The sequence below is a fragment of the Anarhichas minor genome, unplaced genomic scaffold (genome assembly GCF_050575085.1).
Source record: "Anarhichas minor isolate MPS153535 unplaced genomic scaffold, ASM5057508v1 ptg000005l, whole genome shotgun sequence".
Classification (NCBI taxonomy): domain Eukaryota; kingdom Metazoa; phylum Chordata; class Actinopteri; order Perciformes; family Anarhichadidae; genus Anarhichas; species Anarhichas minor.
The window spans coordinates 4241089-4253302 of NW_027466451.1; the positions used below are offsets into that span (position 1 = coordinate 4241089).

At 39.5% G+C, this 12214-nt stretch overlaps 1 protein-coding gene across 1 annotated transcript in view; it reads right to left on the reverse strand.

Moving 5' to 3' along the window:
- carmil2 (capping protein regulator and myosin 1 linker 2) overlaps positions 1 to 12214 on the reverse strand; it is a 67917-nt gene that overhangs the window by 38712 nt on the left and 16991 nt on the right. Inside the window, exons 17-26 of the mRNA XM_076112875.1 lie at positions 11201 to 11270; positions 10958 to 11039; positions 9192 to 9288; positions 6923 to 6977; positions 6598 to 6770; positions 5542 to 5610; positions 5004 to 5094; positions 4645 to 4731; positions 3751 to 3876; positions 3470 to 3586 (exon numbers count right to left, since the gene is read on the reverse strand). Coding sequence (XP_075968990.1) covers positions 3470 to 3586; positions 3751 to 3876; positions 4645 to 4731; positions 5004 to 5094; positions 5542 to 5610; positions 6598 to 6770; positions 6923 to 6977; positions 9192 to 9288; positions 10958 to 11039; positions 11201 to 11270 — 967 coding nt within the window. The remainder of the gene's footprint in view (positions 1 to 3469; positions 3587 to 3750; positions 3877 to 4644; positions 4732 to 5003; positions 5095 to 5541; positions 5611 to 6597; positions 6771 to 6922; positions 6978 to 9191; positions 9289 to 10957; positions 11040 to 11200; positions 11271 to 12214) is intronic.

A 12214-nucleotide genomic window follows, 5' to 3' on the forward strand; every position in this document is an offset into this window, starting at 1 on the left:
ATAAAGAGACGCAAAAAAACTACAAAGAGACGCAAAACAACTACAAAGAGACACAAAACAAATACAAAGAGACACAAAACAACTACAAAGAAACACAAAACAAATACAAAGAGACACAAAACAAATACAAAGAGACACAAAACAACTACAAAGAGACACAAAACAACTACAGAGACACAAAACAAATACAAAGAGACACAAAACAACTACAAAGAGACTCAAAACTACTACAAAGAGACACAAAACAACTACAAAGAGACACAAAACAACTACAAATAGACACAAAACAAATATAAAGAGACACAAAACAAATACAAAGAGACATAAAACAACTACAAAGAGACACAAAACAAATACAAAGATACACAAAACAACTACAAAGAGACACAAAACAACTATAAAGATACACAAAACAACTAGAAAGAGACACAAAACAACTACAAAGAGACACAAAACAACTATAAAGAGACGCAAAACAAAACAACTACAAAGAGACACAAAACAAATACAAAGAGACACAAAACAAATACAAAGAGACACAAAACAACTACAAAGAGACACAAAACAACTATAAAGAGACGCAAAAAAACTACAAAGAGACGCAAAACAACTACAAAGAGACACAAAACAAATACAAAGAGACACAAAACAAATACAAAGAGACACAAAACAACTACAAAGAGACACAAAACAAATACAAAGAGACACAAAACAAATACAAAGAGACACAAAACAACTACAAAGAGACACAAAACAACTACAGAGACACAAAACAAATACAAAGAGACACAAAACAACTACAAAGAGACTCAAAACTACTACAAAGAGACACAAAACAACTACAAAGAGACACAAAACAACTATAAAGAGACGCAAAAAAACTACAAAGAGACGCAAAACAACTACAAAGAGACACAAAACAAATACAAAGAGACACAAAACAAATACAAAGAGACACAAAACAACTACAAAGAGACACAAAACAAATACAAAGAGACACAAAACAAATACAAAGAGACACAAAACAACTACAAAGAGACACAAAACAACTACAGAGACACAAAACAAATACAAAGAGACACAAAACAACTACAAAGAGACTCAAAACTACTACAAAGAGACACAAAACAACTACAAAGAGACACAAAACAACTACAAATAGACACAAAACAAATATAAAGAGACACAAAACAAATACAAAGACACATAAAACAACTACAAAGAGACACAAAACAAATACAAAGATACACAAAACAACTACAAAGAGACACAAAACAACTATAAAGATACACAAAACAACTAGAAAGAGACACAAAACAACTACAAAGAGACACAAAACAACTATAAAGAGACGCAAAACAACTACAAAGATACACAAAACAACTACAAAGAGACACAAAACAAATACAAAGAGACACAAAACAAATACAAAGAGACACAAAACAACTACAAAGAGACACAAAACAACTATAAAGAGACGCAAAACAACTACAAAGATACACAAAACAACTACAAAGAGACACAAAACAAATACAAAGAGACACAAAACAACTACAAAGAGACTCAAAACTACTACAAAGAGACACAAAACAACTACAAAGATACACAAAACAACTACAAAGAGACACAAAACAAATACAAAGAGACACAAAACAAATACAAAGAGACACAAAACAAATACAAAGAGACACAAAACAAATACAAAGAGACACAAAACAACTATAAAGAGACGCAAAACAACTACAAAGAAGATACACAAAACAACTACAAAGAGACACAAAACAACTACAAAGAGACACAAAACAACTACAAAGAGACACAAAACAACTATAAAGAGACGCAAAACAAAACAACTACAAAGAGACACAAAACAAATACAAAGAGACACAAAACAAATACAAAGAGACACAAAACAACTACAAAGAGACACAAAACAACTATAAAGAGACGCAAAAAAACTACAAAGAGACGCAAAACAACTACAAAGAGACACAAAACAAATACAAAGAGACACAAAACAAATACAAAGAGACACAAAACAACTACAAAGAGACACAAAACAAATACAAAGAGACACAAAACAAATACAAAGAGACACAAAACAACTACAAAGAGACACAAAACAACTACAGAGACACAAAACAAATACAAAGAGACACAAAACAACTACAAAGAGACTCAAAACTACTACAAAGAGACACAAAACAACTACAAAGAGACACAAAACAACTACAAATAGACACAAAACAAATATAAAGAGACACAAAACAAATACAAAGAGACATAAAACAACTACAAAGAGACACAAAACAAATACAAAGATACACAAAACAACTACAAAGAGACACAAAACAACTATAAAGATACACAAAACAACTAGAAAGAGACACAAAACAACTACAAAGAGACACAAAACAACTATAAAGAGACGCAAAACAACTACAAAGATACACAAAACAACTACAAAGAGACACAAAACAAATACAAAGAGACACAAAACAAATACAAAGAGACACAAAACAACTACAAAGAGACACAAAACAACTATAAAGAGACGCAAAACAACTACAAAGATACACAAAACAACTACAAAGAGACACAAAACAAATACAAAGAGACACAAAACAACTACAAAGAGACTCAAAACTACTACAAAGAGACACAAAACAACTACAAAGATACACAAAACAACTACAAAGAGACACAAAACAAATACAAAGAGACACAAAACAAATACAAAGAGACACAAAACAAATACAAAGAGACACAAAACAAATACAAAGAGACACAAAACAACTATAAAGAGACGCAAAACAACTACAAAGAAGATACACAAAACAACTACAAAGAGACACAAAACAACTACAAAGAGACTCAAAACTACTACAAAGAGACACAAAACAACTACAAAGATACGCAAAACAACTACAAAGAGACACAAAACAAATACAAACTCGGTGTGTCTTGCTGAGGTGGTGGGGCCTTTGGCATGTCTTTGCCATTTGTTTGCACTGTTAGCGCTACTAGCACGGTTAGCTGCTAGCCGCCATGTGGAGGTAGATTTTCGAACTAAGCACCTTTAAGGTTTAACTGGAAAATGAAATAACCATTGCTGTTGTGAAAGAGAGGGAAGACTAAATCAGAACAATACTATTTTTAACCATATCACATAAATTGATAGATAACTGAAGACATGCACAACCCTTTACTTCAAACTACCAACTTTCTTCAGGGAAATGTTAATGATGTTCAATTGTAATTATTCTGCATTCATCATGAACTGTTACATTTCAGAAGCCCACCTTTAAATTTAATTAAATGAAGTGAACAATGGATTATGCCATGCCCTTAACCTTTCTATAATCCAACACACCATCATTTCTAGAATAGTCAAACTGCTCATGATTGAAACCTTTGTTTCATCAGTGAACAGCATGCTGCCCTGTGACAAGGTGTATTAAACGTGTACCTGTATGCTTCTGTTGAACTCATTAGTCAGTGCAGTAGCAGTGTCAGTGAGGATGCAGTTCACCAAGTCTCCATCAGAGGCACACTTCCTGCCTGCCTCATACAGAGAGGGAAGCAGCTGCACAGGCGGAGCCAACAAAACATTAGTATAAAGCATCATTTACATATAGACCTCATTTACAAATTTACTAAATACTTTAATTGAACAGAATCTTCCAGAGCCTGGTTGTGATTATTTTGGTCCAAAATGACATAATTCACAATTGATTCAGTAGCCTGTACCTTGAAGGAGTCCCTGGCGTTGTGCAGCACCTCGTGTGCTGTCAGGATGTCAGACTGGTCCTCCTGAATGTTGCAGTGCTTTAGACGTTGGAGGCTGTCCTCTAACTGCTGACACAGACCGTGGACCTGCTCAAATTGAAGACAACGAGACAGACACAGCTCAAGATACAGACCAGGCGGCAACCTCCAGGTCTGAAAAGTGAGACCAATGTTCCTAATGTGTTAGAGCTGCATTCTCTCTAGTGTCCACCAGGGGGCGACTCCTCTGATTGTATAGAAGTCTATGAGAAAATGACTCTACTTCTCTCTTGATTTATTACCTCAGTAAACATTGTAAACATGAGTTTATGGTCTCAATCTCTAGTTTCAAGTCTTCTTCAATACAGCATGATGTTCATTTAGTACATTATGGTCCATTTAGAGTCAAACAGACCATAAAGCAGGGGATGCTTTAGGGCGGGGCTACACAGTGATTGACAGGTCTCTACCACTGTGTTTTCTGGTCTGGGAGTTGTCTGTGTTTTTGTCTGAGAACTTGAACCCTTTTACAGTGTGTTTTCAGTTCCAAACAGTTATTTGTACCCTCTCGTGTCACTTCTCACGTCACTACAAAACAGTAGTCCACAAACCAACGGGTGACTACGTCCTCTTCTGATATACAGTCCATGATACAGACCTATGCAGAAACTGGTATATGGGGCGAGTATATGAATCCGATGTGCTTCGGTCAAAGAGATCCACCTTTGATATGATGGGATTCAATTGTGAAATGAATCACTACTACACCGTGCCGAGGTGGAGCCTTATTCACACGTTCATTGGATGATATTAGAGTGAATCAGCAGTATGTTCCACCATGTTGTTAACTTAATAATGGACTGTTGTACTTCTTACCTTCTCAGATTGGCGAGCTCTAAACACTTGCTGAAGTTCCACTCTTTCAGACTGTCTCTGGTTGTTTCTGTCTAAACACTGCTGAATCTGCACACACACACACACACACACACACACACACACACACACACACACACACACACACACACACACACACACACAGAAGGTATACAGCGAAAAATTGTTACTTGTAACTCATCAAATGATATGTTTGGGATTTACAGTACATCATCCACTTTTTTATAATCCAGATGAGATCATGAGAAAGTGTTATTAACACCTTAAACAATGAAATAATGTGTGCTTCCCCCCCCCCCTCCCACACACACACACACACACACACACACACACACGCTGACCTTGTGCAGGGCCTCCTTGGTTCTGTCAGGGCTGCTGCGGTAGCTCTGTGTGATGTCAGCCAGGCCAGACACCTGCTGCAGAGTGAAGTTCCTGCACAACATAGAGCCGACTATCACAATGAATCTCCTGCATCCAAACAGCTCACACTGCCGTGGTGCTCTCGCTCTATTGACAGCACGCTGCAGAGACTCTCCATCACAGTGCTCTATACTCACATCACTTCTTACCACGTTAACAAGAGTTTATTTAGCTTTGAATGAAGTGATGTAAGATATTTAGTACTTTATGTATTTATGTTGTTGTGTGTAGAGTTTGAACAAAGAGGCCCTTTCAACAAACGGAAACCAGCAAACCCATCTGCATGATATTCATCTGAACAGCATGGTAGTCAACAACTGCAGCGTGTGCTGAATGATAAATGATTATTATAACAATACTTGTGACTTATATTTATCATATACCTTTGGCTAATGTGTGTGTGTGTGTGTGTGTGTGTGTGTGTGTGTGTGTGTGTGTGTGTGTGTGTGTGTGTATGACCTCTCCAAGGCATCAGCCACATCCTGGAAACCCCTGGCAGTGACATTGTTCCTGTCCCACATTAGAGTCCTTCACAGAGAGAGAGGGGTCAGTTCAGGGAGGTGTGGTTAAAGAAGGCCGAGGCTGATCACCAGAGTCTGATGGAGGTAACATCGTACACCGGACACCGCTGGAGCCAATCAAGTACTGAATGTTCATTTCAAACGATGAACTGGTGACATCTAGTGGGCAACAGTGAACTCACAGCCTGAAGTGACCTTTTAGAGGAGATGAATATTGGACCCAAATGTTCCATGTGATGAACAGTACTTCCTGTGCCTATTAAAGGTAGTTACAGTGGAAACGTCAAACTGATCCCTGGAGCGGATGATTGTTATAACAGATGTTATTGTTCTTTATTTCTCGTGCAGGGTTAGGGTTAGGTTAGGGTTAGGGTCTAGCAGCCATGACTGTTTCTGCTCGTTTGGGTCGACCACACGATGTCGCCTGCAGAGCGCTAACTTTCACTGCTGTCATGGGAGTGAAGTAAAGAAACATAGAATTACATAGTTGAAATGTTTCCATGTGTTTTCATGCAAGAACCAAGATGATCACTTGATTACTATATGCTTTGTATCGTGATATTTTAAGTTTTAACTTTACTTACTTACAGATTTACACATTACATCATTCTATTTTAACTGCACTATATTAAGCTTTAAACATGTTGAGTTAATCTAAAGTCAATGTGAGAGCAGCAGGTACAGAAGTAGTGAATGAAATGTTGATGCCGATGTGGTCTTCTGGTCCACAAACACTGATTGCAGTGTCACTGGTCACATGACATACTGACTGTGGTTTGTCCTGTGACTCTTTATGTTGTTGTTATACGGCCCACAATCAAACCTTTAGCCACCATGATACAAGCAGGTTCCACTGTCACATGTAAATCACAACATATTATACAATGAGATGGAAAATTGGTTACAGTGCTTCTACTTGTTGTGTTTAACACCTTGTCTAGTGTGTGTGTGTGTGTGTGTGTGTGTGTGCGTGTGTGTGTGTGTGTGTGTGGACCTCAGTCTGGTGTTAGTCATCAGGGCTTTGGCCAGCATTTTGGCTCCAGTGTCTCCGATGTTGTTTCCACTGATGTCCACTTGAGTCAGAGCAGCGCGGCCGCCCAGAGCGCTCAGCAGGATGTGAACCCCTGTCTTCAGCTTGGAGTCACACACCGATAAAGACTGCAAGGGCTGCACACACACACACACACACACACACACACACACTAATACATAAGAAACTGTGGCATTCTAAGACCAAACACCATTGAGAAAATTAACGGAAATAAGTGATTGCTGTTTTGCTGATCATCAAATAGAAAATGAAAGGACGTGTCACTCACACACTCTTCATCCTGAATGAGCTGAGCGATACGATGAAGAACATCGCTGAGAGCTCTGGTACACAGAAAGAACAGAAGGTACAGGCATTAGTTTCAAGGAGGACTGGAGTACATGTCTGCAGTAGTAAAGGTTTAAGAAGTGGACGCGCCACAGTGAAGTCTCTGGGCCAGATGTGTAAAGGATGTGTACGCATAAAAAACATGTCAACACCATTCCCCACATGCACTGGTGTTTGTAAGAGAAGGGTGTGTGGTGAGAACGTGCACACCTCACACTGACTTCAGACCAGTGGACACACAGTGTTCTTGACATGCTGTGGCTGATATTAGAGGTGAGAGATGAACCTTATAAAACATTGTTAGGGTTGTTTAAAAATGTACCTGATTGACTGAGACAGGTATAATGAGGGGGCTTGATTTATATTAAACGTGCAGAGAAGACATTAAAATCTATTTGGTCCTTCCAAAAATAACAAAAATAAATAAATAAAAGTTGATGTTCAAAATAACGTCTTCTCATTACAATAATAAAATCAGACATTGTCACCAGTTAATCAAAGTATAATGAAATTATTTTTTTCCCAAAAGATATGCAGAGAAGCTCACGGCAGTGCGTTAAAAACACGAGTTATCATCATAGAGTTATCATATAATTGAATCTATAGATATCGTTTACCTTTCCCAATACTAATGCTTACTGATTAAAGCTTCGATGCATCATAATGTAACTCTTGCAACCTTCGTTAACGTTTTATGCTTTTATACTTGTCCTTCTTATGAGCTTCTCATATCTGGACTTTGGCAGCTAGATATTAAAAGGAGACTGTTCAGAGATTTCAGTGAGGTAATATTTTGATCGATCAAACGGAAACTGTAAAGAGGTGGAACAAAAGACTAGAGAGCTCAGTCTGCAGACATAAAGAGTTATTACTTCATTAGGTTTACTATTTACAGTAGCTAAATTACATAATGACTCATTTGATGTAACTCTTAAAGTTTTAACCCAGTGGTGGTCCGTCAGGGCCTGCAAGGCCTTCTCTGCTGGTCTAGACACAATCACAAAGTTATATCTATTTTATAATTTAATAATGTTTCTTAAACACACTACATGTATTATAACTTATATAAATATTTTTCCCATTATCTTATGTTCTCATTGCACAGCTACTGTCTTCCTCAGTTGCTCTGCTTCCAGTGCAGCTTGTTTTAAGTAGAGCTTTTATCCAATCAGATCTCACCTCTGTGTCTCTAGGTAAGAACAGAGGCCAGAGGCCTGCAGACTCACAAGTGAATCCATGTGCAGTTTAAGTGAATGGGGACGATATTGTTGATTGTCAGTGTTCAACCAATCAGATCTTTAGTTTGACATGTTGGGCGTATTCTTTGACGTGTCAGCGCCTGCTAGCTGGCCTACAAGTACGTCAGCATTAACGTGCAGCTCAGTGTTCAGGTGCAGCTCTGCAGTGAGGTGCAGCGTGTGCTGTGATTGGTCAGTGGGCGAGCACGTGACTATCGTGAAACGAAACTTAAAGTAGCCATCAGAGGCTTAGTCGAGTAGTGAGAGTTCAAATTGAAAGATATGGAAGAAATTATGACATTTTTTGCATTTTGCTTGGTGTAGATTATTATTATTTTACCTAGCTTTGTTTTTTAACACTCAATGGCTAAAGGAGGAGAAACAGATTTGTGAGTTGGGATTTAACCGGATTAAACTCTTTGTCAACAGAGAAAGGAGGATGGAGTTTGTCTTTTAGTGAACAGCATTTGGTAAGTCAACTGCTTTTGTTTTTTTACATCTAATATCTGAATGGCCCTCCAGTGTGCAGCAGAATGCATGTTGCTGCTGTTGTTTTCCTGTTAAGCTAGTTAGCGTAGCCTCCCAGAACACGTGCGGGGCCTCAGCTGTTTGTTGTTCCGGGTTCAGAGGTCACAGCCCGTTGTCTCCTACGTGAGCGCAGAAAACATTATATTTCCCACAATTTAAGCTTCTGCATTGTCCAAACGCACCAGTATTATTCAAACGTATTGTTCGGTTCGTAAGCCTCGTACCGAACAGTTTAATACGAATACGTGTGTTCAGCTGCAGGACAGCAGTGAAGGCCCAGGTATAAAATGCACGGCCCGCCACTGTTTAAACGTATGGCCACTATGACTTCAGTTGTGTCTAGCCATCTCAGTACAAAGGTTTATGTTCAGTATTATCCATGTGATGAGCTGATGTCAGGAGAAGACACAGCAGAGTGAAAGGTTTGTATTATGTTCCCCAGACCTGGACTTCATGGCAAAGTTTCTTCCCAGTGCGAGGTGTCGAAGAGAGTGACATCGGCCGACAGACAGGACCAGAGTCACCATGTCATTCTCAAAACCTACGGGCCGACAGAGGGAGAGAGGGAGCAACATAGAGGGCTGAAACATGTCAACATCAAGGAGAAACATGGAGACAGGAAGTGACAGTGGGTGGAGGTCAGCTGCTTAGCAGCAATAGTAATGACATATAACAGTAACATGTCAGCCAACCTTGAATGGCTACACTTTGCTTATGGGTCAAATAGATCTGTGGGAGATGCTGCATCAGTGGCTCTGCATACTGTGTTCAAACATCTTGAAGGTAAGAACATGTATGTCAGAAACATAGACTGTATATAACAAGTGGACACGGTCAACGTGATGTCACGCACAGTTTTGTAGACTTCTGTATTGAAGCCTTGAGTTCAGCATTTTGGCCGTCGCCATCTTGGTTGTTTGGAACCAAAAGGGAAACAAGAGGGTGGAGCTAAGTACAACTGAATGATGACAGGTGACTAAAATGCCACAATCAACTTTCATGAAGTGAAAACACCCGAAAGGGTTAAAGTTCTAAGACAAAAACACAGACAACTCCCAGACCGGACAATGCCGTAGTAGAGACCTGTCAGTCACTGTGAAGCCCCGCCCCTAAAGCATCCCCTGCTTCATGGTCTGTTTGACTCTAAATGGACCATAATGTACTAAATGAACATCATGCTGTATTGAAGAAGACTTGAAACTAGAGATTGAGACCATAAACTCATGTTTACAATGTTTACTGAGGTAATAAATCAAGAGAGAAGTAGAGTCATTTTGCAGAGGCATTAGCATATTCTACGTTCTTTTATCTCATTTCTGACATTATTGGTACATTCCTATTGTAATTCATGACCAATTCTTTATGTAACTTAATTGTTTTAGAGTCTTTTTAACTGTTTACATGCTAATTGGCTACAACAGGTGGTAATACATTGGTCAACAAAACATCAGCTAAACATTCACCCTCTAACACCCACATCAGGTTGTACAGTTTAATGGAGGATCGTGATATCACCAGAGTGAATACATTGTACTGTAGCACACTCATTCTCATGCCAGTGGGTGGCAGTAGGTAGGGCAGTAATGACCGTGTTCATTTAAGACGGTAGAATTAAATGATGCACAGCAGAGGTTGCGGTGACAAGACGAACAGCGATGGAGAAATATTTGAAAAGGAAAAATGCAGACTCTGAACTGAGCCCTGGACAAAATAACCCAGATGAAAAGCCTCGTGTGAGATGAGCTTTTCAAGCATGACTGCTATAAAAACTAAAAACAGAGAGACTGAGAGCTGTTGAGGAAGAACTTCGTGAGCCTTTCTTCAGTTTGTGCCAGGATGTCAGCGTTGTGTTCCTCTAAACAGGCCCAGGGTTCACACCGAGTGAGGATCACACATTGAGAGACTTGTCATTAAATTGTCAGCCTGTATCCTGTATTATGCTACAATGTGTCATTTTGTAACTTCTTTGGCTGTTGGTGTGCCGCGGGATCTTTTTAATGTAATAAATGTACTGCGGCTCAGAAGAGGTTGAAAAACACTGCTGTAGCGTACCAGTTGCACCATGTTACACTGTGAAACTTGTGTCCTTGTCTTGTTCCATGTAAGCATTTCTGGACTGCGGGATGATGTCCTGGAACGAGTGCTAGAACTGGAGAGTGATTGTGTGAATGCCCCTCTCCTCCTCTGTGAGTGTGTGTGCTTTTGCATACCATTGTCAGAGAGATCCAGACTTCTGATAGCTGTGGCTTCAGAGATGTGCTCCTGTATCACCTGGGCCCCTGCAGAGTGCAGCTACACACACACAGATATATGCACACACACACACACACACACACACACACACACACACACACACACACACACACACACACACACACACACACACAGGCATACAATAGTTTGTTTACTGTAGCTTCTGTATCATCATAAATGTGTGAGAGTGTGTACTGTACCTCACAGCTACTGAGGTCCAACTCTAGCCCAAACAGACGAGTGTTGGTTGCCAGACCCTGTAGTAATAACCTAGTTGTAAAATAAAACATATACCCATGAGATACACAAGTGTATACACGGTATAGCAGAGCTGCTTTGACCACTGAAACACAGCTGGAATGTGTACAGTGTGTTGTGTGTGTGGAGAGATAACAGTTCTCAGAATAAAATGATTACAATAGTCATTCACTGGCGTGTGTGTCGTAGTGTTTTCCCTCCTCTGCTCTAGTAACTGGTACGGTGGCAGCAAAGCCAGCTGTGAACCTGAACTGCTTGGAAACATCCCATAAGAAGCCCATAAGTGATGCTCAACAAGTCCACGTCTATGGTTGCTATTAAAATAATAGAACAGCATTACTGTATGTGTTGGTACCTTCACATACGTTATCATGAACACCTAGCCACGAGGCCAGTGTTCTTTAAACCGTTCAATTTCTTACAATTACGGAAACGTTTAAATTAAGGTCTCTTTTTGACATAAAACACAATGCCAGCTAACGTTAGCTACAGCCACTAGATGCTATGCTAGTTTTCTGCAGTGTGACGTCATTAAGCACAGGCGACCAAAAACAGTTAGCTAGCTAGCTGCCTAGCTAGCTAAGTTGGAGAAAATGAAAGGTATACGTGTATTGACCAATATATTTCCAGAGAGTAGTTAACTCTTTTTGAGTAGCGGCGGTAATCATCAATACAGGAAATGTGAAGCCGGAACACAACCGAGGTGTCACAACTTACAAACAGGTGGAAATACAGAAGAAGAGCGCAGCTAATGCTGAGGCAGCGAAACAACCCGCTGAGCCCCAAAAGCTGCCAGTGGGTTTGAAAATCTTTTGAATGATTTATAGCATTAAAACTGTCTTATACTACACAAAATACATCTTTTCTAGTCATGTTTGTGCCATTGCTATTGAGGTGCAGGACTTGCAAGTTAAGTTATTGGTGAAAGAGCACAAAGGGCAAACTCTAATAACCTT